Source organism: Oryzias latipes, chromosome 24 (assembly GCF_002234675.1).
Source record: "Oryzias latipes chromosome 24, ASM223467v1".
In the NCBI taxonomy this organism is placed as follows: domain Eukaryota; kingdom Metazoa; phylum Chordata; class Actinopteri; order Beloniformes; family Adrianichthyidae; genus Oryzias; species Oryzias latipes.
This window is the reverse complement of record NC_019882.2, coordinates 12195422-12223215: the sequence shown is the minus strand read 5'-3', so window position 1 is coordinate 12223215 and position 27794 is coordinate 12195422. Positions and strand designations below refer to the sequence as shown.

Here is a 27794-nt window from a genome sequence, read left to right as displayed (position 1 = left end):
TGCTGACTTTATTTCACTTTTTTTGTCTAACATAGGAGCACTAAAAAAAAAAAAAAATCTGAAATGTTACGACTTCCCGGGGACACGCGGCCGCCCTGCGAAGACTAAGGTGACGAGGTGAGCGCGTGCCGTCGTCCAGACAAGCTGTGTTTTCACTGGAGGCAAACATGAGGTTTCGTTTGCTGAGGAGAAACCTGCTCGCCCTGCTGGGGGTCGCCTTCGTGGTGGTGACTCTCCTGCTCTCCACTCGGGTTTTGGTCGTTTCTGAGCAGGAAAGTGACTTTCAATTACCCGGAACTGTGACTGACAGGAATCGGGACTCGCTGTCGTGTGACACGTTCAGGTTCAAGTATGACTCTCTGGACGGATTGAGGCAGTCCGTTTACGGTGCCAATTACAAACAGTGCGTTTTCAACGCAGAGAAGTTCCCAGGAGAGCCCCAGCTGGTTCTGGTCGTGCAGGTTCACAACCGTCCAGAATACCTCAAACTGCTCATCAGGTCACTGGAGAGAGCCGCAGAGGTCCACAGTTTCCTCCTGATTTTCAGCCATGATTACATTTCTGAGGAAATGAACAGAATTGTGCGTGGGATAACTTTCTGCAAGGTACTGCAGATTTATTTCCCCTTCAGCACTCAGCTGTATCCCCATGAGTTTCCTGGGCAGGATCCACGAGACTGCCCCCGAGACCTGTCCAAGGACAAAGCCCTCAAAACAGGATGCCTCAACGCCAAGCACCCGGACTCGTACGGACACTACAGGGAAGCTTTCATCACGCAGACCAAACACCACTGGTGGTGGAAGCTGCATTTCGTGTGGGAGCGAGTTCACGCCATGCAAGGCTACAGCGGCTTTGCCATCTTCCTGGAGGAAGACAACTACATCCTACCGGACTTCTTCAGTTTTCACAAATTAATGGCTGAGTTTAAAAAGACTTGCTCAGACTGCGACTTGCTCGCTTTGGGCAATCACAATGACTTGAGTGACTTCACCAGCGTTTCTAATCAAGTGTTAACCACGGGGTGGCTGTCCACCAAACACAACATAGGTATGGGCATCTCCAGGGAGGTGTACTACAAGCTGATGGGCTGCAGTGACGAATACTGCACTTACGATGACTACAACTGGGACTGGACGCTGCAGCACCTTTCCGGAACCTGCATATCCAAGCCTCTGAAGGTTCTAGCCGCGCTGGGGTCCAGGGTCCTCCACACAGGAGACTGCGGCCTCCACCAGAAGGAGAGCTGCAATCCTGAGCGTGCCTTAAAGAGGGCAGAGGAGATCGTGCTGAAGGCTAAAAGCAGCCTGTTCCCTCAGTCGCTCGTCCTCAGTGCTGCAGAGACGGTGGAGCACAAAGCCCACATGAAGAACGGAGGATGGGGGGACATCCGGGATCATATTCTGTGCAAAAACTATGCCAAACGTCTTTGAAATGACACCTTTTCTTCAGCCTAAAATTGCAGATGTGTCATATTTAAATGGATTCAATTGGCGCCGTAATGGGTCGTGGATATTCTTCGATTCAAATGTTTGACATGCAAAAAAAAAAAAAGTCATCTTTTTCATTCACCAAAGCCTTACCGATGCCAAAGACTTTTTTTCTCAGTGTTTCACAAGCCAAAAACTGATCAGATTTGTAGAAAATTAATATATTAAAAGGGTAGAGTCTATGACTAAGACATTCCGCTTTGGTTTCCTGACCTGGGGTCGTGAACCTAAACTTGACTGTCAGGCTGCCTGCCTTAGAAGTCACCTGATTGCTGTTTGACGTCTCTTTATGTAACACAACTTTCCACTTTTTCATGACGGTGCCTTCCTCACAATGTTGTTTATATGGGGGGGAGGAATTCCCATCGTAAGAAGACAAAGTGGAATTTATGTAGCAGAATGTAAACTGTGGGACCAAAGGGAAATTTTGGGGTGCTATTTGAGCTTAGTTTACTTGTCACACTGACTCGTGTGCTTTTCCAGGTGGGGTTAAGACCACAAATTGATTATGTGATGCCCTTTTGGAATCGCTTGTATTGTGTAAATATCAGGGTCACATGTTCTGCTTTATCACATTTGCACCTTTGTTTTCCTTTGGAACAGGTTTGGGATTGTTCATTTAAATAAGAGCAGCATTAAATTTAAAGAGATTTTTTTTTTTTTTTTAGAATATTTTTTTAAATGATCTTTGCTTTGTAACTGTGACAGTAACAGCAGTGATTATTTGTTTTTGTTTTTAAAGCTAACCAGAAGTGCCCCCCCCCCCACCCTCTAAATTGGCTTGGGAAGAGATTTCTATGCACTGATATTATTATCAGCAAAGTACTTACCAGTGATTTTATGCTGTAAAAATGTATGGATCCAATTTACTTTTATTTTTTTTTGGTAATTATGAAATTTTTTAAAACAAAAAATTTAAATTCTGTTTCTTAAACAACAGTGACACCAGGAAAAGAGGTTGAACCTGATGTGCCTTAGTGGAATTCCTTCAAAATAAAAGGAATGGAATAATGCAATACAATAAAAGCTTCGGGGAAATGCAGATCATGATTCTAAATTGACTATCTTGTGTGTATATTTGTAATTTCTTTGTTCTGATTTTTTTTTTTATGAACGGTGCCAAATATTACTTTGTCACACTTTCTTTTTGCTCTGATAATCACTTGAATTCGGTGTTCACTCTTTGTGCCAAATGGGAAAATAAAATGTTTTTTTCTCTGTCCATTGTTTCCTGTGAACCATTAAATATGCAATACATAGTTTGTTCAAAGTGTTATGATCCAGTTATTAGATCTTTAAACTGAATTAAAATCAATTTTCTATTGTAACAATTTTAAAAGTTACATTACTATAGTATGCATCAAAAACTAAAATAAATGGATTTTTTTTTGAAGCATTAATAGAACACTTGAATCAAAGGACGTGTTATTACACTTACGTCAAAAAAAAGCTGTCAATGAGCCCCAAACAGAGCTTCAAGAAAACGAGATGGGCTGAGTGCTTGTCACGTGACAGCCAGTCGCGCATTTGATAGGCCACTTTTTACTCCGTGTTTATTTCCGGAAGTAAGTTGTCGGCAGACTTTTACGTTCATCGAATTGTAAATCTACAGCGCCACTTTGACAGGTAATAAACAAATAAAAAACACTATTTTAAATACAAATATTTTTAAACCGTATTATAAAACAAACATCTGTCAGACCAACCAATTAAAATAAGTCTAAGCTTGTCCGTGTAGCCTGTGTTAGCCGTTAGCGGTAGCTTGTTGTAGCCAACTAAATGGTTTCCCGTCAAAAGGAGATCCTATAAATATACATTTTACACAAGTTCACAAAAACGTTATGTTTTAAAATGTATATGTTATTTCTGAGGGACGAAGTAGATACGAGAAATGTCTGGTGAGACCGACCTGTTCCGTTGCGCTAAAATTAAGCTAGCTAGAAAAAAAATTGCCAGCTAGTTAGTAATCGCTTTCCTCCCAGATACTATTTATGATATTGTCTCACTGAATTATAGATCTAGACTGTTGAAAAGGCGGGATGAGGCCTATCCGTCATCAACACAGCTGAGCTTACATACTAAAAATGATTATCTTACAAAGTGAGTGGAACCTATAAGTACAGGCCAGCTTCTTGAAACCTGTCTCTGTTGAAGGTGCGACCAGAACCGCAGGATGGCCCACTGGTTTCACAGAAACCCTCTGAAAGCAACGGCGCCGGTCTCCTTCAATTACTATGGAGTAGCAGGAAGCCCCGCAGCCAACAAGATATGCAAGTGTGTATAAGATCTGCACGTTTCCACAGCACACTGTATTATCGGCATGATGTTGTTATGGATTGACTATAGTACATTCAAAAATATATATATTTAATTAAAATAAAGGTTGTGTAGGGTGACGTCATAACACAAAGATGGCTGTTCCACATGCAGTGACCTGAGGACCACCCGAGCCAGACTGTTGGACATGTTCACGGATTCCACCTGCAATCCAGAGATGATGAAGAACGCCACAGACGCTTACTTCTCCTTACTGCAAGGTAACCTGACAATGCTCTTCCAGAGCTGTTTGTTTATGAAAATGTCTTAAAATTGGATTTTACTCTAACAAAGAACTAATTTATCTTGATTTGATAGAATTTCTGTTTTTCAAGTTTCAGTTTTATTCATTTCTAATGCTGCTGCTTGCTCATCCCTTCATCTTTGCTCTGCTTCTAACCAGCTTCTATGCTTTTGTTTTCGCTGGATTCTGACTAACAGGTTTTATCGCCGCTCTCGATGGAACCACGCAAGAGAACAAGATGAGGTTCATCCAGAACTTTAAGTGGACCGACACCTTACATGGAAACACTCCGAGGTGAAAACAAAAGAAAAAGCCAAAAGCAAAGAGATGCTTGCTCTGTTGTTCTTATTCATCACTCTTTGATTACGTTTTTTTAAATTATTTTTGTATCTGAACTTTAGTTGATGCCTCTGTCTTCTGCCCCCAGTGCCCAGCAGGATGCAATCTTTGAACTCGCCTCCATGGCCTTCAACGTTGCTCTCTGGTACACCAAGTTTGCCTCCAGACTTGCCGGGAAAGAGAAGTTAGTGCCTCTGCCGCTTTAGGAATGCAACAGGAAATGTACAGTAATGGTACTTTGACTGATTTCCTGCTGTTTCTGTGGTCCACAGCGTAACAGAGGCTGAAGCCAAAGATGTCCACAAGAGCTTGAAGGTTGCAGCAGGAATATTCAAAAATCTCAAGGTAATGTGTGTTTGTGTGTGCATAGGGGGGCAGCTTTTTCCTGTCTGATGTTAATAGATTTAGACCATCGGTCGGCAACCCATGGTTTCGGAGCCACATGTGGCTCTTTCATCCATCTGTTGTGGCTCCCTGTGACTTTGGAAAATAATGAGTATTTTATAATAATTAAATTTTATTTTAGTTTGTTCATTTTTCATGGCATTTCAAAGGCGCTGCTGGCTCCGCACGAAGCGAGTGCCACGTAAAAAACAGCTTCCTAATGAGCTCGTATTTATCGGGCGAGACCTGCAGAGCTGATAGCAGGGAGAGGCACGCGGGGCGGCTTCAATAAACACTCCGATCTTCTGCCGGGAACTTGACGTACCGCGGGGCAGAGACCAACTCGCTGATGACAGACTGAGAGTTCGCGCCAGCGTTGCCAGATAGAGTCACAGTTTTCCAGCCCAAAAGTCGTCTGAAAACCGCCAGACCCAGCCAAAAACCGCCCAAAACAGCTTTTGTTGATGTTTTTTTTCCGTACTGGACTGATAAAATAAAAGATTTTTCTAAATAAAAGAAAGTTCAGACTAATAATAAAATGTGTACAATATTGAATATTTCTTCAGCGGAGCGCCTTCTTCCATTCATTTGCTTAACCCGCTCTATCCCCGCTATAACCTGCGTCCGGCTCTTTCATCCTTGTGCGGCGCAGGAGCCCCCCGACTACCGTATTTTGCGCTCTCTGTGTCGGACACACTGTGGAGCGCGGGGGAAACCAACTCTCAGCTGCAGAGGATGTGAACAGGTGAACAGGTAGAGAGGAAAAGCAGGTGGAGAGGCGGAGGAGAGGCTTTGGCTTCAAACTCTGTCAGAGAGATGCAAACACGGGTGTCAGATTGAGACGCAGCTTTCCCTGCGGGAGTTGAAGCAGAGACTTTCTCTGGGATGATTTTATGAACTCAAACATGGAAACATGATTACCAAGTAGAACTCTTCAAAACAATAATCCTGATCTCTCCACATTCTCAGTGTCTACCATGCATTGATAAACACATCGCTCCATGCAGCGATCAGACCAGAACCAGTAGCTCCTCCCACACGCGGCCGCGGTATCATCCTTTAAAGAACACAATGTGCATTTGCAGCGACGTATGCTTCAGACGATGTCCGATTGGCCAATATACATGTCAATCAAGTCCCTTACTTCTCAGTGAGGATTTTGATTGGCTGGTGGATTTTAAAGAAGTAATTTTTTTTTTAAATCTTTTCTGGCCCGCGATCTACACTCATGTCATTGAAGGTCGATCGCGATCGACGTAATGAGCACATTTGAATAATATATACATGCATAAAATATATAATGATGTCAAAACGGGTTGTGGCTCCGAGTGCTTTCTTTTTTATTGGGGACGGTCCCAAATGGCTCTTTGAGTAAAAAAGGTTGCCGACCCCTGATTTAGACATACAGAATTCTAGTTATTTTTCCAGTCATCCATAGAAAAAGAAATAAAGTTTAATGTAAACAAAAGGGCAAAAAGGAAGCAACATTTTTTACTTTATTTCTTACCTTTATTTTTATATCCTTATTTAGTTGGCAGTTAGCAGGTGTCAATACTTGTCTCCAACACAAGACAAAATTTTTACAATTAATCCATGTTTTTTTTTGTGTGTTTGTTGCTTTTTTCTTTACTCATGGGTGAGTGGCCACAAGTCACATCTGCTGCAGTGACTTTTTGGAGAAATTGTTCTTCTCATAGGCAATATTTTAGAAGATACGTTTTATGAAACGAACCAAACTTTTACCTGTGTATGTCAATCATCTGTTTACATTTAGTAGTTTGCTTGTTTTTTTTACAATTAAATCTAAGGATACACAATAATTATAGTTGTTATTGATTATGGCATTAAAACACAATTATGAACTCTGAAGTACTTCTTATCACATGTCAGGCGTGTGACGGTATCTGTTTACCTGTAAACATTTAAGGTTTAGACAAAAAGAAATAGAAGGTTTAAATATCTGATTTAGGCACCAATCGCTCAAGATTTGTTTTTCTCCACAGGAAGTCCACGTCCCGCGCCTCATCACTCCGGCTGAAAAAGGCAAAGACCTGGAGCCCAGAGTCATGGACGCATACATCATCCAGAGTCAAGCAGAAGCTCAAGAAGGTAGCAGCAAAACTCCAGACACTTTCTACCAGAAAGATTTCATTTCTAGGCAGTGGAAACTTTAAATATGTTTATTTGTTTTCCGTTAACAGTGACAATTGCCAGAGCCATTGAACTGAAGCACAACGCCTCGCTCATCGCAGCTTTGGCCTTTGAGACAGCAAACTTCTACCAGAAAGCCGGTTGGTGTTACTTCCCATCTCCACTCCCTACCTGCTTCCTGTTTGCTTCAGCTTGCATTAAAGTCACCCCAGTCATCTTTTGTTCTATTGTAAAAGCATTTTTAGTGGTCTTTTAATTATGATTATGCTGTTTTTAAGGCAAAATCAAAAACCTGTGTAGTTTTTGGGACATAATTTATGCAGAGCGGCAGAAGTTCATTAGAAATTTACCTCTGATTTTGGACGGGACAGATAGCGCAGGGCCACCTCACCCTTCACTTACCCTCCCCTTTGCTGAGAGCTCTCTGTTTACAATCTCTCACACCCCCAACCTAACATTAGCGGTGAAAAAAAATGGCGAGTGATATCGGAGCTCTCCAGCTGTACAGTTTTTAGCCAGATTCCAGCTCGGATTAGGAAAACAAAGACGTACATGGATCTGTTTGTCTACAAGTGGATGCATCAGAATGGAGCAGAGCAGGGAGCTTGTGGCCTTCTCAGCTTATTTTCTACGTCACAAACATGATCCTTTCAAACGGCCTTGTTTTGTCTGCTCCTAATTCACACCAATTTGAAAAAACAAATATTCAAAAATGCAATTTTGAGCTTAATTGTCTTAATATATGTCCTCCATCAGGAAAATAAATGCCACAAGAACATGTCAAAAACATATCTTTTTTAAATCCTAGTGGTTGTCTCATCTGCAGCTGCTCTGTTTTTCTCCTCAGATCACACACTCAACACTCTGGATCCAGAGTACAGCAGCAAGTGGAGGAAGTACCTTCAGCTGAAGCAGCAGTTCTACATGGCCTACGTGGGTTCACACAGATGTCTACGGCATTACTTTGTGGGAAAACGAGCCCTCTTTGGAAAAAGTCCCACGTTTATTTTGTCTGCAGGCGTACTGCTATCATGGACAGACTCTGCTGGCCAGCGACAAGTGTGGAGAGGCCATTCGATCGCTGCAGGAGGCCGAAAAGTGTGCGTTTGCTCTGGATGCTATTTGATTTATCTAAAAAAGTGAAATCTAATAAGTCAGTTCTTGTGCGGTAGAATGTCGTTTTGCATTTTTCTGCTGTTTTTCCGTCCTGACAGGTGTTTGCTGTCATGCAAGCGAAGTCTTTTGTGTGAATCTGCTGCGTTTTCCTTCTGTTTAGGCTACTCCCGGGCGGAGGCACTGTGTAAGGAGTACCGTCACACCAGCGGACCCGGCTCCACAGCCAAACCCTCCGAGCAGCTGTTCTTTCTCAAGCTGGGGGCCCTCATCAAGAACACGCTGGAGAAGTGCCAGAGGGAGAACGGCTTCATGTGAGTCGGGCTGGCGTGGAAAACGAAGCGTCTTCTTCCGCTTCCATTTCATCTCCTCCTTTGGTTCCTCAGATACTTCCACAAAGTCCCGGCCGAGGCGCCCCAGCTGGAGCTGAAGGCCAGCTACGGCCTGGCCGAGCCAGTCGGATTCGAGATGCCCCCCCTCAGTGAGCAGTGCACCCCTGAAGTCTACGCCACCTTCGATCTGACCAAGGGAGCCAAAAACGACAAGGTGAAAACAATAGCGAAAAAATTCAAAACGTTCAACACAAATCCAGAAAAGGGGTTGTGACTCTTTATGAAACGTGATCTGAAAAACACATCTGGAGAGGTGAACAGTTTTCAGTTCCTACATCATGTTTTATTATTTTCTTTTATCTTGAAAATCAGGGCAAACCTAAGGAAGAGGAGGTGAAGCCGGTGAAGGAGCCCGACCTGAAGCCACAGAAGGACACGGGCTGTGTCCTCTCCTAAACACTCATCACCGTTTCTAACCTCCACTGCAGTCAGCAATCCTCCCCCCATGTGCTCCCCCAGAATTCCCTTCACTCATGCTGTCTTATTATTTTTGGTATTATCAATCGATGATGTAATGCATTCCTGCTAAGACAAGTACACCTATTCTACAAATGAGCAGTTATCGTTTGGTATTTGATCCGTCTCTTCCAAGTACGGTAAAGTGTTTGAGCCTATGGGGGGGGGGGGGGGGGGTGGTCTTTGTCTCTTTTATGTTTTCTTATTTTTCTTGTTTTATTTTATTTTTATTAGTTAAAAAATAATAAAAAAAGTGTCACAAAACCTAAATTCTGAAATTAAATGTTTAGGTTTGAGATTAAGATAAATCTTCTTTAACTTATACTAAAAAAAATTCAACAATTTTTGGGGAAAATGTCAAAAATATTACAAGAAATTTTCCTTTTTATAGTTAAGCGGAATATAGTGACACATTATTGTAATGAAAAACTGCTGGAATTCTACTTAAAGAGGTATAAATTTTAAGATTTGAGTCTGGATACTTCCCAAAAAGATTTGAGGAGAAACAAAGATATTTATAAGATTTTTAAGATTTTTTTTAAAACAAAAAGTCAGAATTCTGATATTTAGTTAAAATTTTAAGATTAAAGTCACGACTATGAGATAAAATCCTAACAATTCTAAAAAGTCACAACATTTTTGTGCTTGAATTTACTTAAATAAAAAAACTGACCGTTTTAGAGCAGCCATCAAATAAAAATAATATTTGAGAATAAAGTTGTAAAATTATGAGGAAAAAATTGTAAAAGCATAAGAAAAAAGTCAACGTTTTACAAGAATAGTGGTACAATTATTGGAAAAAGGGTTAGAAATTATTTTTTTGCTTTTTGAAAATAAAGTTGTAAATTTGTCAAAATAGTCAGATGTACTAAAAAGTAAAGCAGATTGTTGAGCAGTCTGATGTCCAAAAACAAAAATTAAACCGGTTAATGATCGATTGTCTTTGTTGAAATGTTTTTAAAGCTAAATACTATTATTATTTTTTTTCAAAAAAACTTATGAAGCTTTATTATGAGACTTTTTTCTTGTAAAATGTAGACTTTCCCCCCCTCAATGTTATGATTCTATTCTCGTTAACTTTAGCCTTTTTTCATAATTTTACAACTTTGTCATAAAATGTTGCCTTTTTCCTCACATTTTATGACTTAATTATTGTAAAACTTGCCTTTTTTCCCCACTGTACAACTTAGTAGTAATATTTTGACTGTTTTTTTCTCATAGTTTTAGGACTTTATTCTCAAATATTTGTTCAGTTTTCTTCTTTTATTGTGCCCCTATTAGTCCCTCTTGGAAAAATATTGAAAATGATGAAGCTGGTAGTTTTGTTTTTCTCTGCGGTGGTTCTAATCTACTCGGTGTCCAAACCTGTCGTTTTTGGAGCTTGTTCTCCTATTTGCCTGATAAATCTATTTTTTATGTGCAGAAAGCAGCACTTTAAGGAAGAACCAAACCAAACCAGCCTACTTCTGTTGTTTTTTTGTGTGTGTCATTTTAAGGTCTGGAGCCCCCACCAAGAAAGTTTCTGCAGCTTCTCAGCTGCTAAGATTCACAGAAGAAAAGATAAAGTTGGGACAGATCTGTTTAAATCAGAATGTTATCTGCTGGACTTTACCAGCCTCTTAAATAGGATTTCAATTAAAACACTAAGCTCTTTACAAAGCTGGATGTTCTTTCAGAACACAAAGCTAGAAAAAAAAGCACTTTTATCATCTGGAACGTGGGATCGGAATTGGGTTTGACGGAACCGTTTACAGTTTCTTATATCTTCTAATGGATTCTTTTGCTGTTTCTTTTCCTTTTTATCACATTTTAGAAAACTGTTCTTGTTGGACGCTACTGATTTGAAGTCTGTTTTATGAGGAAAAAGTGATTTATTTCTACTGAATACACTTTTGACGTCATGGAGCTTTGAATTGCAGTCTGTTGCTATGGATGATGACTGAATAGTTTTTGAAATGCAGGAAGTAACTACTCTGTGTTCCTGAAAACCACATACATGAAAGTGGACTCCTGCTCTATGTACCATCCCTCCCGCTTTTCAAAATAAAAGTCCTGTCAATTAGAGCATTGCTCGTGGCTGCTGGAAACATAAAGAAACAGTAATATGCTGCTTTAATGTGCTGTTTGCTAACCAAAAGTAGACGTGTACACCTTTATGGCACACTATGGAGATGGTTTGAATGATGTGTACTGTAGTTCATCTTTTATTTTTTCAAAGTCGGTCCCCATCAGTTTGTGGGCTAATGTTTAAGGTTAAGTCCCGTCATCCCAAATGTATTCACTTCCCTTTCTCTAAGTGTGTCTTTCATTAAAAATAAAATTCATATGTTATTAAACGTTTTCATTTATGTATAAAAAGGTGTTAATAATGCATAATCATTTAAAAGAAAACAATTTTCTGCAATGTATCTTTAGAAAATATAAACACATTGATTATTTCATGTTAAACATTATATTACCTGTAATAAATCATCATAAGCCGTGTCAGATTCTTGTGAAATAAATTATTTTTAGTGATCAGTTCAGGTACTTTTTAATCATAAATATTTGACCTGAGTTTTAAAAATGTTTTTTTGTTTTTAATAGGACATGATCAGGCTATGGTCCATGTTGAAGTTCCTAAAAATGTTCAAAAAACATGTCACTTGCAAAAAAAAAAGAAAAAAAAATCAAACCATAGACATTTAACTGCAAAACTTATGTTAAAAGTCATAATTTCCTACTAAAGTAATTCCAACAAGACATTTGACTGTTTTCATCAACTTTACATGTATTATGCTTTGAAATTCAGTTTGCAGTTGAGCAGGTGAGGGATAGGTGTGTTGCTCAAGGGCACTTCAGCCTCTAAAAGTGATGTGGGAAACCGTTAACCTTTGAGCTAAACCAGAGGAATTTAGACAAATTGACTACTAATGCTTCTAGGGCTTTAAGGCCACAGCTCAAACCAGAATTCCCGTCATAACCTCAAGATATTTTCTATGTCCAGATGATGAACTCGTGTTGCCATGACGGCGTACCACAAGGATGTCCTTGTGACTGTGATCTGAACGTCCCAGTGAGAAAGAAACAGCGCTGTAGACCAAAGTGGACCTGGATGATTTTATTAACCCTTGTGCTATCCTAAGCACTTTAACATTGGGAGTTGGGTCATCTAGACCCATTAGACAGTGCGCTGAACCTTTTTTCTTCAATGATTTGTGATCTTCACTGGTTTCCATGGATTACATTAAATCTGTCCACCTTAATCCACCTTTGTCATGGTAGGGAGAACACGTCAATGTAAGGGTGGGGTCATCTAAGACAGCACAAGGGTTAAAAGAAAGTTTTCTTGGACTTTGTGGCTGTGGTGATTAATCTAGGATGGGGAGCAAGAGGGTGGAATCTTTAGCAAAAGGTCCAGAATCCAAGAGTATAATCCAAAACCAATCCAGTGTTCAGATCAATATTTCCTTTCCTTTCTGAACTCATGGAAGTAAGAACATGCTCAAAAATATTGCTTTTTGGAGACCGGAAGAAAAGTATCACACAAAATCAAAAATCATCAAAGTTATTTAGATTTAGTACCTTTAATTCTGTTTGTACGAAGTGTTTTAAAATACTCAACCAGCTGAAAATGAACAGATTTCAAAAGTTTCTTTCCTGATGATCCATGAAAAACAAGCAGCTGGATGTCTTGTTCATTGTGCAGTTTACAAGGCAAGAAGTGTCAATAAAGCTTGACATTCAACACCCTCCTGTCACCACCCAGGTCCGGCCTATCAGGCTTAAGAAGGAAACATGGTAGGAGCCTGTGAGAAGGTTTGTTTTTGTCATCTCCGGTTTCAACACTTGCTCTGCATCCTGGATTCATTTTTGTCCAAACAGCTGAGTTGTACTGGATGGAAACCGTGCAGATGGGAGACTAACTTCTGAAGAATGAACAACCAGGTCAAACTTTCTACTTCACAACAGAAATTCCATGTGTGAGACTTTGTATTTGACGTTCGTCCACCTCTACAATTTTTCAGGAGCCAACAGAAATCCCGGGATCGGCTTTGCCTAAACAGAGGAAGATCCTCCACTTCTCTAGCGGTGAAACTCTGGAGGTAGAGGACAGCACAGATGAGGAGCCATCAAAGCCAATCCCCTTTGAGGAACCAGCAGGGAGGGTAGGGGATTTGCTAGAAAATAATGTCCCTGTAAGGTCATGTGTTCTACATGATTTTTCTCAGTCAAATACTGACAAAGAAATGATCCAAATATTGTTTTAATCTGAACATTTAGACAAAAATACAGGAATCAATTCGATTTGTGACCCACTAGTGTTGTTTATTGAGGAAAAGTAATAATTTACTATGACCAAGATTAAAGAAATGTCCCAGCATGTCAATAATAAGACTACTTACACAAAGTTGGAATGAGTATCAAGACTATCACTAAGACTAGAGAAAGAGATAACAAAAAAACGCAGAACGTATGATCATAACGATGAGGAACTACGTAGGAGGATTGTGGGAGCTCAGTTACCCAGAAACCAACAGTTACCACACTACCCTATCCCCAGAAGAAGACATGTACATCAAAAGTTTAAAATCACCAAAATATGGATGATTCAGAGGAGAATTTAGGTGGAAGTTGACAAAAATTGAGGGGTTTGGCATCGACTCAAAATGAAGTTTGGAGGAAGGGGAATTTACCCGAGGACCACAAGAACATCCCCCTCACTGTCAAACACGGAAGGGGAGGTATTATGCACTAGGACAGTGTGGGCAAGGTGACCTGGATAAAATGCAAAGGTCGTAGATCGCTCAGTGAAACCGTAGTGCAAAAATGGTCGTGCACATTTTTGGGCATGCTACAGACAACGAGTTGCATGTGGACAGATTTGTTGTGTCGTACAGATTTTTCAGTTTTTTTGACCCCTCGAAATCCTGTGGGTTGTGCAAAGAGCCCATAAGTGCTGTTCATGGGACAAGTGCGTGCACCTTGCACCCATTTTTTACCCACAGTATCAAACCGTAAGGGCTAATTCCTTACTAGTGACTAGAGAGTGGCATGGGGGCACGACAGCATCACCCATAATTCGTAAATGTGCTCAACTGACAGTCAACACAAATACAGCTGTCATACAATAATAATAAACTGCAAGACACACCTGTGCTCCTCGTAACCATTGATCTTAGATGACCCCACCCTCACATTGACGTGTTCTCCCTACCATGACAAAGGTGGATAAAGGTGGAAAGATTTCATGTAATCCATGGACACCAGTGAAGATCTGAAATCATTGAAGAAAAAAGGTTCAGAGCACTGTCTGGTGGGTCTAGATGACCCAACTCCCAACGTTAAAGTGCCTAGGATAGCACAAGGGTTAAGATGCACCTTGAGCCGGCTGCTCCTGTCTACGAACCTCCACGACATGTTAACCAAACGACAGAGGAAAACAGGAAGTTTAAACATTACATTGTTATGTACGTCATATGGGACCTTTGCATAACAAACGGGATTCGTTCCAGCGGGACGTTTTTTATTTATTACTAAATTTACACAAGCCTTTATTGCAAAGTAAAATATAAATAAGTTTGTCATTTTTTTTTCATTTGTTTGTTGTTATTATGTTCCGCTCAAATAAACCCACCAGTTTATAGATAAATCACTAAGTTGATCGTGGACAAATCTACAAAATTGGCAGGAAATCAAGTTTTTTGTCTCTTTTCCAGACCAAATTATCTTTCAAGAATGCGGCCCTTCTAGTAGGTAGGATTTCACTTCTAGGTAAGTTCTGTGGTCAACAAACTAATATTATATCTGGTGATTGTCATAGACTCTTCTGTGATTTGGTTTTAAAAAACTGCAGCTTGCGATTTTCTCGGAGAGAGGTTCGCTGGAGTTTTTGGGCTGAATGCTGCCAAGTATCAGTACGCCATTGATCAGTATCATCGAAAACACAAGGTATACCTCAGCAAAACGTTACTCGAAATATATAAACATAAACAAATGTGTGAGCATTCAAGGTTTGCATTTCTTTTTTTTTCTTCTTTCCCATGACGCTCTAACAGATAGATGAGCGGAGACGAGCAGAGATGCTGAACCTCTCTCCTGGAGTGGGTGGAAGCACCTATGGAGCCACGGAAAGTTTAAACGTATCTTCGAATTCCACAGAGAGGTGTGGCAACAGCGGAGGATATCTTAATAAAGGATATCAAGCAAACCAAGAGAAATACGATTGGAGAAAGGAACAATGTGGAAATCTGGAGATGTCACAAGAGGACAAGTGTTTTCAGATGGATCATTTTGAAACAAATGATGGCTAAGATGATTCACATGCCACAGTAAAAATTAAAAACTACCATTAACAACCTTTAACTGCTATAATTTTCTAGTTTTGTAAAATGTCTTACAAGGTGATGCAATGCAGGAAATAAAATCCATAAGCTGCTAAATACCAAATTTTACTTATATGATGATTGTGAGTAAAGATTAGATTTAATTTTAAATCTATAATAAAATATGGCGATTAAAAATCATTAGGAAGATCACATCTGTCTGTCTAAAAGAAAAACTCATTGGTCCGACGAGGATGGGATTCGAACCCACGCGTGCAGAGCACAATGGATTAGCAGTCCATCGCCTTAACCACTCGGCCACCTCGTCAGATGAGCGCTCCAACACAAAACCTCGTATTTGGACCTAGCATATATTGGACTAATGATTCCATGGGTCTCGGATTACGCGTCTATCAACGCTTTTATTTAGGTACTGGGCAACAATGTCCAACTTCTGAAGTAGCTAAACAGAGGTTACGTAAACGTTACACGTTGCATTCATGCGACCTTTTAAAAATAATCCTTCTGTTAACGTAAAATTCAACACATGAACGCGTAATCCTCGCAAACTGGGATAATTACTACTTTTAAAGCATCAAGTAAACAGCTTTCTTTTGATCTCACGGTAAAAAAACAACCAATAAATTAATAAAAAGTCTTATTTGCTCAGTTACATGCCTAATAGTTGAAAACAAGAACAACTGTAACACTACTTAAAAATCATCAAGTTTGTTATAAAACGTGCAATTATGCAGCTTTTCTTGCCTTTATATAACAATCTATGTAAAAGCGTTCTTGAGAAAATTAGAATTGTGTCGCCCCCTAGTGTTCTACAGGAGAACATAAAAACCGTGGTGCGTTAATGACACCTCGAAAATTAGAATTTAACCCTTGATTTGAGATACTTCATCCTCCAAATGATTAAGTGGTTAATAAAACAACTTAAAATAATATATTTTTTGCAACAGTAAAATGTGAGATAATTTCCAAGCGTTCATTCAAATGTTTACTGACTATATGTTCAGTCACACAGATATTTACTGATTACAACTAAAATTTCAATAAAATAACAAAGGCAGAGTATATTTGGGTCTACATTGCACAGTTAATCATTGAGTAAAAATACTGCAGTGTCAGAAGCCACTGCATCACATGTAAAAAAAAACTCTGCCAATTAGTAACAGTTTTATGTCAAAGTCCTTTTGTTGCTCTTTGGAGGCACCATAAACTGGATATGTTTGTTAAAGTCTTAACACTACAAGCACATTCGGTTCAAAAGCAACAGAATTAACTCCATGACACAATGGGGAAGGTGCTCATTTTGTTTGGACTTGTCTTTTTCACCACATCATATGCTGTAAGTATAATTAATGCACAAAAATAGTGAATATTTATGGAATAAAGTTGATGCAGTGGCTTTTTTTGTGCAGATACCAGTTTCCTTGGAAGTACATGGTATGCAACTAAAAATTATATATTTTGACCAATTATTTACGAAAAGTGGTAAAACACTAATGTTTTTCTCACAGAGGTGTATGAAAACAGTGAAGATGTGAATCCTCTCCTTAACGAGGGTAAGATAAGAAACTCGACTCTTTGGAAATCTGCTCCAGCTGATAAGAAATAAATATAGATATTTACATTTCAGGTTCAGATGCCAACCTAATTGAGGGTGACATTTTACTTCCTGTAAGTTCTAACTTTTATAATACATTTTCTTTCATTGGCAGCTGCCTTCCTCTTAAGTGGCTATGCTGCTTTTAAAAATATTTTACATTAACCTGACTTAAATAAAAACTCTTCATGCCATAGAAAGAAAGGAATGCTCTAATTAATGAACGGTACAGATGGCAGTTTCCCATCCCCTACATCCTTGGAGATGATTTAGGTGAGTTTTTTTATTTTTTATTAAAAAGTCTTGACCAGAGCTATTTTGATGTTATATTCATTGGTGAGAAATAGGTGCAGCTATAGATGCAGAATGTCTTATAGTTAAAATGTTTTTTAATTAATGCAGGATAGTTTAATCTAATGACATAAATGGAAATTACGTAAAGAGTTTTGTAGCTTTATTTTAACGTCGCAACTTGATTCTCAAGTTTTGCTGTTAACAGCTATGGTTTATAGCAGTGGGGATTAAACTAAACCATCAGGACTTGAGCAAGCTTGCATTTTCCAGATTAAATTATACACCAAAAGCAATTTTAGAATACGCTTTTTTGGTTTATAAAATAGTTTAATATTCATAAATACAGTTTTTGACTTTGAAAAAAGTCATACCTTCAATGAGAAATATTCTCAAATATGTTGAAATGCATCTGCAAACTCACACTGATTTCTGCCCAGAGTAGACAGCACAACAATATTTTATTTCCTTAAAGCACCCTGCACTCTTACTGAAATCTATTTTCATATTAACATCAGTTCTGAAAGAAAAGAGTGAAAATCTACAAATACATTTTAAGATTTTAATTTGTTACCTTTCCACAGACAGAGGAAGCCAGCGTAAATCTCTGTTAAAACAGAGCTTCCTTTATTCATTATTAATAGCTTTCCTTAATGCAAACATCTTATGGTGGTGGATGATTCGCTGTGGCAACCTATGAAGGGAGTAGCTGAAAATAAAATGAGAAACACTTCCTGGCGGTGGTGCTATCATGCTGTGGGGATGCTCACAACTTATTTCACAATTTAGCATAAAGTTCAAAAATTTTTAGAAATTAACGGTACGTCAGTAGTACTGTTCATAGTGATGTACAAAATCAAACACAAATGTAGTTTTTTTTTTTTTACTTTTTATTTTTAAATACTATTAAATAAAGAAGATACTGCTTTCATACAGAGCATGAAAATATGATCAACAGCTGTTTTTTTTTTGTGGTGACGTTGTCAGTTTTATTTTTGTATTTACTATCCAGCCCAACTTTTAGTCAACCTTTGGGTCCAAATGAAGGCAAAACACACCTCAAGAATATTGAATATTGATTTGTTCCCATTTACTTAAGATGACAATTTTCCACACAAAATCCAAGGTGAGAAGTATTACATTAAGATATTGAAATTATGAAGAAAACGGCAAATAATGATAACCTTTCAGTACATCCCTTCAGGATTTGCCACAGTTAATCAGCTTCACACAGTTGGTTTGGCAAAGATTTCTGACATGATCCTGTATTTCATCCAGGCTGCAAAGGCTGTAAAACTCCTCATTACACACTTTATACACTTTTCTCAGATATACAGGAACATTTTCACACATTTCTCTCTTGTCTAGACTCTCAAAGTTCAAATTTTCATAGAAAAATCTGTTCAGTATTGTAGAAGAAAAACAAAGACCTGATTATGATCAAAGATTTATGTAACTATGGCAAACTGGACAGATTCTGTACATGTCAAGTTTATTATTATATATATATACGTGTATATTGTTATTATGTCAAGGGGTTTATTATTACAGCAAAAAGTGCTGCCGAGCAGGGAAACAAAACAAAAACTCACTGTGTGCTAACTGTGGTGGCCGTGGTGCAGCGGTAGGGCGGTCGACCCATGATCGTAATATTGCAGGTTCAAATCCCGCCTTGCACGCCTTGTGTCGAAGTGTCCTTGGGCAAGACACTGAATCCCGCCTTGCCTCCTTGGTGGGAGGTTGGCGCCAGTGTTCGGCAGTGGAGTCGCCATCAGTGTGTGAATGTGTGTGTGCATGGGTGAATGGGACTGTGACTGTAAAGCGCTTTGGGCCTTCGTAAGAAGGTAGAGAGCGCTATATAAGTATACGCCATTTACCATTTAACAGTAGACGGACATGGAAATGACAGCCAGGGAAGAGACGGTATAGACCAGCACAAGAGGAAGGCAGAGACAAAACTTAAATACAAACTGCACTGACAAGACACAGGTGAACATGATCAGGAGAGATTGGAACCAGGGAAGTAAAATTCAAAACCATGGCACAACAGGAAACCTTTCAAAATAAAACAGGAAACAGAACTCAAACATGACAACAAACATGAAACAGAAAGGAAGCAAAAACTAAGCCAAAAAATACAAAACAAACCATAACAGTATAGAGTCACGGCAAGGAAGAAATTGATTGACAATGCTCTACAGCCAATCAGGATGCAGAACCAATGTGCTGTAAAAAAGGAAAAAGGATGCAAAACTGCATAAAAAAAAGAAAGACTGCAAAAGGTAAACCAGAATATAACGAGGGATCTTTGTATACTGAAAGCTAAACCAAAACAATCATAAACAAAGTTCTAATCCAAACCAAGAACAAGATTGGCAGAGTTCACACACCTTTTAAAGAAAAATATCAGAACAAGATGTTTGTTTGCATTCAGAGAGTCCTTTAGTCGTTCCAGGGTTTACTTGCAAGTGTAGGTCTTCATGTGGGCCAAAAGTCCGTCAATTACACATTAACTATAGTTAATACTCTTGACCAGCTGTGACAGGACTGAAAGCCAAAAAATAATTGGAAGGAAAAACTTTCCGACTTTGTCTCCTCAGATCTGAATGCCAAAGGCTGTGTCCACCAGGCATTTGAAGTGTATCGTCTCAAGTCTTGTGTCGACTTCAAGCCGTACGAGGGAGAAAAGTCCTACATCAAGTTTGAGAAACAAGGAGGGTGAGACACTGTTGTAATCACCACAAAAAATGAAATAAATCTGCCTTTTACTTGGATCCAAGGCTATCCAACCCTGGGCTCTACCATCTTCATTTCTTACCATTTCTTCTGTCACAGATGCTTCTCCAGCGTTGGCAAACAGAGTGACGGTCAGATTCTATCTTTGGGACCAGGCTGTGACCACAAGGCTGTGATTGAGCATGAGCTTCTTCATGCCCTTGGATTTTATCATGAGCAGTCCCGCACAGACAGGGATGACTATGTGAACATCTGGCTTGATCAGGTGAAACCTGGTATGTGTAGGAACTGCACCAAGTATGAGAGAAGGATGATAGGCCTTAAGGACTGGCATCCCTCTGGTTTTTCAGGAACCACCTGTTCCTGAATATATGAGTTAGTCAACAGGGTGCCACATGGCAGGTTACATGAAAAACATGTAGGACTGTAAACCTTGATGGCATGGAGTTTGACACCAGCTAATTAGAGATCCAAAACATCAAGATGTATAAGGTGGAAAAATTGACATTGGAACCATGCGGATAGTATCGTCAGTCATGGTAGATGTCTTGAATATTTCAGATATACAAAAATGATTTGGCGATGGTTTGCAAATTGTGTATCACCTGACACTAGTAGGCAATCAACATGCAGGAGAATTTTTGCAAAAAATTGTTTAAAAACCATTTTTTAAAATCCAATTCAAAATGTATCAGGACCTGTTGAAGCTGTATAATACTTCAGTAATAGATAGATATAGATATTGAATGATGTGTTTTTACAATCAATCTGGGTTAGAAAAGTGTAGAAATCTTAAAAAATTGGTTGTTTTTTTAATGTTTTTGTGAAAAGCTAAACTAAATGGATCAAATTCCTCGCAGGACTTGAGCACAACTTCAACGCATACAACGACGACTTCATCACCGATCAAAACACGGCGTACGACTACGAGTCTGTCATGCATTATCGGCCCTTCTCCTTTAACAAGAATGAATCCATACCCACCATCACCACCAAAATCCCAGAGTTTTACTACATCATCGGCCAATACCTAGACTTCAGCGAGAAGGACACCCTCAGGCTCAATCGCATGTACAACTGCTGTATGTGATCAGAGTTCTATATATATATATATATATATATATATATATATATATATATATATATATATATATATATATTATTTTTTTAAGTTTTGGTTCCATGAATGTCTACTAAAGTTTAAACTTTATCCCCAGCTGGGCCGCTGACCCTGCTGGATCAGTGTGCATTTGAGTACGCTAGCATCTGTGGGATGATCCAAGCCTCCACTGACGATGTTGACTGGGTTCATACCAAGAGCACTGCGGATGCAGAAGACCACACACTCCTGGGAAGGTGCAGAGGTCAGACCTCTAAGATGCCACTCACACACCTTTTAAAGTAAAATATCAGAACAAGATGTATTAAAGGAATTTTGCATCACAGTCGATTCTTTTTATGTGTTGTTTTACAGATGCTGGGTACTTCATGTACTTGAACACCAGGATCGGAAACCCGCAGGACTCAGCTCTGTTGGAATCCAGAACCCTCTATCCAAAGAGGAAGATTCAGTGCCTGCAATTTTTCTATAAAATGACTGGGAATGTCCAGGACAAGCTGGTGATATGGGTCAAGATGGATGATGGGACAGGCGTTGTTCGCAGCATGAGGAAAATACACACTTTTCAGGGTATTTAGAAGTAATGAGTACAGACGCTACAACAGTAACAGTCACATGCTTTTGCAAGTGCTGAGATGCTATAAGCGAAATTAAAATCCGATTGTTGTCAATTATTCTATGCTTGTAGTTCACATTTTATTTTTTAAACACAGTAGCCTATGCAGGGCAATTTTCTTTCATTTGCACATCTACTGTTGCGTTGTATTTTTTAAAGTTACAATAGTTTTTTTCCCTAATCAAAACAGAAAAATAATATCATTTTTTTTGTAGAAAACCTGTTTTTATCAGCTAAGCTCAATGCAAGTTTGTTCTGGGAGGCACACAGGTGTCTGTAGCGATATATTTTATGTGGAATGGTCATTCGCTGTGTAACAGAAATCCTAATATTCCACTTTATGCAAAGTAATTTTGGATAGTGGCTGCATAGCTTAATTGGTTAATGGCAGGACTGGCACATGGAAAAATAGTTCACTTCTCAGGGGGCGCGATAAATGTCATCTAGTGTGATTCCTTGACCCTTCCCACGATTGCATAACTAAAGGGGCCCAAATCTGGGTCCCCCTGTCTGTGCCAGCATCTGGATAAAATACAGGGTTGTGTCTGGAGTGGCATTGGCATAATAATCCAACAAATAACCCGTGGATATCATTGACAGCTGATTTGCTGTGGAGAGCCCTGATAAGCTGAGCAACACGTTTCAGATAGTGTCACATGCAACTTAAAAAAACACAACAGCTTTATACTGACATCCATTTACGCTGGAAACATTTATACAATGTAATAGTTTCAAGATTTTGTCACTGAAATATGCTTTGTTGAATTTTTTGTCTACCCAGCGGATTCTGATCACACGTGGAAAATTGCCCACGTCCAAATGGAAATGGAAGTTAAATTCCGATACGCCTTCCAAGCCGTGCGCGGCGACCCCTCTGCATCCTCCGGAGGCATTTACATCGACGACATCAGCCTGACTGAGACACGGTGTCCCAGTGCTGTGTGGACCATCCACAACTTCTCTAAGATCATGGAAACGGCGGACAACAACACGGTTCTCAACAGCCCTCGTTTCTACAGCCCCGAAGGTTATGCGTACGGCGTCCGTGTCAAACCACTGTCAGAGTACAGTGACTTCACAGGGAACTACACAGGACTGTACTTTCACCTGGCAAGTGGGGAGAATGACCTCATTCTGCAGTGGCCAGCAATCAACAGACAGGCTACCTTGGTGGTGATGGACCAAGATCCTAACATCTTGCTGAGGATGTCCTCTGCTCGTAGTCTTACTACTGATATGTCTAAAGGTAAGCACTGTTGCCTTGAGACATTAGAGACAGGAAGTCCAATGAACATGAAATACAACCACGTTTTAACTCAACTTGTGTTGGTATTTAGGTTCTTTCATTTAAATTAGGGAATGAAGATTTGACAACATTGCAAGACCCTACAGGTGTTCAACGAAAACAGTTATTTTAACAGTTAGAATGTCCGTGTTGTATTCATTGTATAAAGATCTATGAAACGTCAAGGCAGACCGTTGGTATCAAGTGTGGTCCCATCAAAGTAATGTCTTAACTGGAGCTCCAATTGGCACAACTTGAATTACTTGACAGATATTGTTAGAGCCACAAAACTCACAAAACAATGACGTAAAAAGAAAAAACAACAAACCAGGACATCTGCTGCTGTGTGTTGTGAGACTCGATCTAGATATCTACATTTTTAAAATTGTTTAACAATCTGAAAAATCGCGTATTTTATTCATGGTCCTTTTCTAAAAACAAAATTAGTTTTTAAACTAGATTTTAATCATGGTTTGGAACATCAACTACAGTTGAGAAAGTTTTAGTACCATTTTTCAGAATTCCACTTTTGGAAACAAACTCCACCTGGACTGTTGGTTTGGGAGGCTTATGGGATCACTTCTCAGTGGTTTTTGTTGTAGAGGAAACAAGCATAGTGGCTATACACCAGTGTTTACTGGGACAGGGCTTTTGGTCAAATTAAAGTCCCACTCTGATCGTCTTTTGAACTATTGTAAAAGTATTCCCAGTAGTCTTTTAATTGAGTATACGCTTTTTAGCCAAAATAAAAAAACCTGCTGTGATTTCTAGCTTCCGTAGAGTAGCACTAGTTTAACAGAAATTCACGTCTGAGTTGTGGGCGGGGCTGTTGGCACGGAACAATCCTGCCCCCTCTTCCCTCCATGCTGCTGAGAACTTAAGAGAAGGGAGCCTGTGGCCCGTCCAGCGTATTGTCTATGTCACAAATGCAATCTTTTTTAAACTGTGTTTTTTTCTGCTCCGGATTCACCAGTATTTGAACAAAGAAATAGTTAGAAATGCAGTTTTAAGCTTAATTTTCTTTAATATCTGTCCTCCATCATGAGATAAATGCAACAAGAACATAATACCAAAACACCAAAAATAGAATTTACATCCGAGTTAGTCTTTGAGGATTTTGTTTCTGATAGTTTTCAGCAATACAATTGCAGGTTGTTGGTCATTTACACGATGGCTTCGCTTGTCAGCCATGATTCTTTTTGTTGTTTGTTTGTAGCTTCAGATGGAAACTATCGCTGGGACAATCCATCCAAGGTGGGGACGTACGACTCCTCCTGTGATTGCTACAGAGGTGAATCCTGGGGATGGAGGAACTTTATCAAGCACTTCGACCTCAGGAGGCGCAACTACCTCAAGAACGATGACCTTATTATCTTCATTGACTTTGAGGGTTAGTCTTCTTTCTACCTTTAAGTTCTTCTGCAGGCAAAGAAGGAAGAATTACTGGAGGGGGCTTTTCTTTGTCCACAGATTTAACATCACTCATCCACACGGAAGTCCCCGTAAAGCCAAATGAATAGACAGCAGATTGTAACAGGATGAAGAGGTAATACTTTAGAATAGACACAATTTCACATGTAATGGTAAATAATCCAGGTAAATGTTTTTGTTTTTCAGTCAAAAAACCTGGACGGCGCGTTTGCATTGAGAGTTGGTGCAAGAATCTGTGAAAATGCCACATGGGATGAAGAATAATCAGTTAGAATCATGTAAATGATAAATATGTAAAAGTTTGTTAATCTAAAATTATTCCGCTTTTAAACTTTTACCTTCTGTTGTTTTAATTGATCAATATTAGAACAAATAGGAATTATTTTCTGTAACCGGATTTGATTTTTTGAGAACAATTTAAAACATTTTCTAATGTAGTTATTAGTGCACAGCAATATTTTGCAAGTTTCATGGGCTTGTAAGCATTATAATAAACGCAATAAGCATTGTAATAAACGTGATCAAAACTAGTCGCTTACGTGTTACATATTAAACAAATGATTTGGATTTATTTTCCCTTAATCAGAATTTGGTATGGCAATAAAGAATATTGCAATCTGGTTCTAAAACCAGGAATTTGAATAGCTTTGATTCAGTAGGCATAAAGAAACCCACAAAATTGCTTTTCTAATCTGTAATCTTCCAATCTGTCTGGTGTAAATACTGGGAAAACACCTGGAGAGTCATGGCCTTTCTTTTTTGTGTTTGTGTATAATTTTGGGTTAGTACTAAATCAACCAACTCTGCTGTGTGCTTTATCGCCGCCCTGTGGGCTGCTGAGTATACAACAATCTGACATTTTCTGACATCATAGCTTCAGAATGTCGCTCCAGAAGAAATGCTGTGAATTAAAGTCAAAAGCAGAAAAATCCCAATGGGTCTTTAAAAATACTTAAGAACACAACTGGTCACAAAAATGTAACACACAATTTCAAGTATGTTAACATTTCTTTTGCATCCAAAGCTAAATTTTATTTGATCAAACTGTAAACATCTCAATGTGTCAGGTGCACTTTTTTCAAAAAAAGAAAAAAAGAATTGTAATTTGCTGATTAAGAAACGTAAACACATATTGCTCATTTTCATCCATTGATTATTTCTTTTTATTTGTGTAGTCGACATGATCAGACACATTCACATATGTACAGTATACATTCAGTCTACAGTGTTGAGACACACTCACTTGTTTCTATTTACAAGATGCAATAAATATAAAGAAGGGCACAAGAGTCAGTCGGAGGACGTGCAGAAGAAGCAAATTGTTCAAACCTGCCTCCTGGCTAGAAGGGAATGAAACCATCAACCTTGAGCATGGAAAGCAAAACCGACAGAATGTTAAATAACCTCAAGTTTAAATAAACCTTTGAATTATAAAAAGGCACAACATCAAAAAGTATTAAACTGAAAGTAAAATAGCATTTTAATGCTGTTTTGAACATAAAACCGCCATATATATATAGATATATATATATCTATATATATATCTATATATATATGAAATTTAATTCTGTGAGTGTGTCCACAACCACAGGGGTTTAAAAAAACAAACATATTCTGACATGTAGGCAGGAACAAATATACATCCTAACCGCTAATAGTCATTACTTGTTCAAAGAATAAAAAAAATATATCACGTGAGCTCTGAAAGGTTTTTTCTTCCACGATTCACCTAACGGTACACATCAATTTTAGCTCTTCATTAAATCCATTTTTACTCAAGAATGTGGCTTTAAAAGTAGTTTAAGTCACATAGGGGAGTATAGGGAACAGCGAATTCCAGCTTTCTTTCACAGAGAGAAAATCTCAAAAGGTTGACGCTAATTAAATATTCAAGCAGGCGGTACCAATAAAAAAAAAAGGTGCTTTTTATTCAGTTTTCTGCTTTTGCTCAACAATTAATCTTGTTGAAAGATTCACTAAGTGGTAATGCAAAGAAAGTGAAGTTATGACAAGGCGTTTTAATATTTATATCACTACATGTCATCATCCATCTACAAAATAAAAACAAACTCTCCTTTAGAGGTTTGAGAATGAAGGTTTTGGGTTTTGTGCTATTTTTTGTGCTATTTTTGTGAGACCACGCACCATTTTCTGTCTAAAAATATAAATCTCTCATGAAATGACTGACATCGTCTCCATCAGTTCCTAAAAATCTATCTGTGGAAAATGTTGTTTGGTTAGCTATGAGTTAAAATGTTGGTCTTTTTGGGCTCTCAGCTGCGGTTCTGGAACTTTTCTCTCAGATTCTTCACCATGCTCTGCTGGCCGCTCTGTCCGGAGCTCTGCCTGGTTTTCTGGGATTCCGCCTGTTTGGTCAATGCCGCTGGCATCTTGTCCGGTTCTTGAGATCTCGCCGGCTCGGTTTTTGCTTTTGTCTCCTCTCTGTGTTTATAGTCGTCGGACTCTTGATAGGCCCGGCAGCGGTCGATTACTGCCATGATGGAGATCTTCTCTCTGCTGGTTGGTGAACGGATCTGAACGTAGCCACCATCGTCTTCCTCTTTAGGTTGGTTAGTTTCTTCTGGCTCTGGAAGCTTCTCCACGACAATGATTTTGTGGTTGGGGTCACCTGTTCGTGGTGCCTCAGCTGCAATGTAGTAACCACTGTGGTCACCATTAGCAGCCTTCTCCTGGAGCCTCTGCAGCTCCGTCATTTGGTCTTTGCTGAGTCGAGGATCGAGAGAATTGGCTCTGTGGAGCCGTTTGTTGGGTTCATACTGGCCAGCTTCGAAACTAGCCTGGTGTTTGGGGTCCTCGACGCCGATGACGTCACTGAGGAGGCTGTTGGAGTACCTTCTCATACTTCTGTCGAACATCTGCTCCCCCACTGAGCCACTCCGGCTTACAGAACCCTTTAAGGAGTCACCATGGTTGGAGTACTTGGAGCGGAGTTCACAGACGTCGGGCCAGCTGAATCCCTCAGTGGAGGGAGATGGGCTGAGGGGGCTACGGGAGGACACCCGGCTCTGTGAGATGCCCCTGGAGCTGCCGGTAGATCCCACATCAGGACACAGGACCTGGTCTTTTAGGGTCAAAAAGCAGACATGTGCAGTGGGTGTTAAGAATAAGTAGCAAAGTCAAATTAGGCAAAACACACAAAACCTTTTCTGGGTTCAAAAGGTCTTAAAGATATTAAAACACAGATTTCTCTTTTTGATCTTATCTGAGGTTCAACTTAGTAATCTAATATGGAGCCCCAAATTGTTCATAATTAAAAAAATTAATATGACCCAATATGCTCAACCAATATATCTCTCATAAATATATAAAAATATCATGAAATTGTGAAAAACCTGCACATAGATTTTGGGGCTCCATAGTCTTGTGGCAGTGTTTCTGCTCTGTGATTGGAAAGTCACAGGTCCAAATCATACCAAAGACTCTAAAAATGGCACCCAACGGCCAAATAAGGGGTTGGATTGGGGAAAAGTAAACCCATCAAATGGTTCCCGT

At 39.3% G+C, this 27794-nt stretch overlaps 5 protein-coding genes and 1 non-coding gene across 11 annotated transcripts in view; 4 read left to right on the top strand and 2 right to left on the bottom strand.

Moving 5' to 3' along the window:
- Window positions 1–50: 50 nt before the first annotated feature.
- Window positions 51–11369, top strand: brox (BRO1 domain and CAAX motif containing). Of its 2 annotated transcripts, none has more exons than XM_020714561.2 (13): window positions 51–117; window positions 3642–3761; window positions 3918–4024; window positions 4245–4341; window positions 4475–4570; window positions 4659–4731; window positions 6774–6879; window positions 6972–7061; window positions 7769–7854; window positions 7940–8021; window positions 8198–8348; window positions 8421–8580; window positions 8739–11366. In XM_020714561.2, exons 2-13 carry the CDS (start codon window positions 3661–3663, stop codon window positions 8820–8822), a joined length of 1233 nt encoding a protein of 410 aa, XP_020570220.1. In that variant the 5' UTR covers window positions 51–117; window positions 3642–3660; the 3' UTR covers window positions 8823–11366. The 2 variants fall into 2 exon arrangements, with proteins under 2 accessions (XP_020570220.1, XP_004083701.1); XM_004083653.4 differs by lacking the exon at window positions 51–117 and adding an exon at window positions 2984–3113 and having other exon boundaries at window positions 8739–11369.
- On the top strand, window positions 95–2709 carry LOC101158071 (alpha-1,6-mannosyl-glycoprotein 2-beta-N-acetylglucosaminyltransferase-like). Its single transcript, XM_004083807.3, has one exon. The coding sequence runs from the start codon at window positions 168–170 to the stop codon at window positions 1428–1430; it is 1263 nt and encodes a 420-aa protein (XP_004083855.1). The 5' UTR covers window positions 95–167; the 3' UTR covers window positions 1431–2709.
- A 1073-nt stretch (window positions 11370–12442) lies between the features above and the next one.
- On the top strand, window positions 12443–15400 carry LOC101160866. 2 transcript variants are annotated; one of them, XM_011491738.3, is made up of 6 exons: window positions 12443–12662; window positions 12747–12809; window positions 12890–13030; window positions 14582–14636; window positions 14719–14813; window positions 14921–15400. In XM_011491738.3, the coding sequence occupies exons 2-6, from the start codon at window positions 12798–12800 to the stop codon at window positions 15173–15175; spliced, it is 558 nt and encodes a 185-aa protein (XP_011490040.1). In that variant the 5' UTR covers window positions 12443–12662; window positions 12747–12797; the 3' UTR covers window positions 15176–15400. The 2 variants fall into 2 exon arrangements, with proteins under 2 accessions (XP_011490040.1, XP_004083700.1); XM_004083652.3 differs by lacking the exon at window positions 12443–12662 and having other exon boundaries at window positions 12669–12809.
- A 33-nt stretch (window positions 15401–15433) lies between these two features.
- On the bottom strand, window positions 15434–15515 carry trnas-gcu. The gene has a single exon. It is a non-coding gene; the product is annotated as a tRNA-Ser (tRNA).
- Window positions 15516–16229: 714 nt separating this feature from the next.
- LOC101160615 (meprin A subunit alpha) lies at window positions 16230–25015 on the top strand. The gene is made up of 14 exons (XM_023952919.1): window positions 16230–16544; window positions 16618–16642; window positions 16717–16761; window positions 16836–16876; window positions 17000–17075; window positions 19694–19811; window positions 19929–20104; window positions 20690–20911; window positions 21047–21193; window positions 21304–21519; window positions 22347–22811; window positions 24067–24240; window positions 24321–24396; window positions 24468–25015. Exons 1-13 carry the CDS (start codon window positions 16491–16493, stop codon window positions 24368–24370), a joined length of 1809 nt encoding a protein of 602 aa, XP_023808687.1. The 5' UTR covers window positions 16230–16490; the 3' UTR covers window positions 24371–24396; window positions 24468–25015.
- A 402-nt stretch (window positions 25016–25417) lies between these two features.
- The window catches only part of LOC101157827 (pleckstrin homology domain-containing family G member 3), a 33580-nt gene continuing 31203 nt past the window's right edge, over window positions 25418–27794 (bottom strand). For all 4 annotated transcript variants that reach the window (XM_023952907.1, XM_023952905.1, XM_023952906.1 and 1 more), the window contains one exon: window positions 25418–27363. In XM_023952907.1, the coding sequence (XP_023808675.1) occupies window positions 26555–27363 (809 nt within the window). In that variant the 3' untranslated portion in view covers window positions 25418–26554. The remainder of the gene's footprint in view (window positions 27364–27794) is intronic.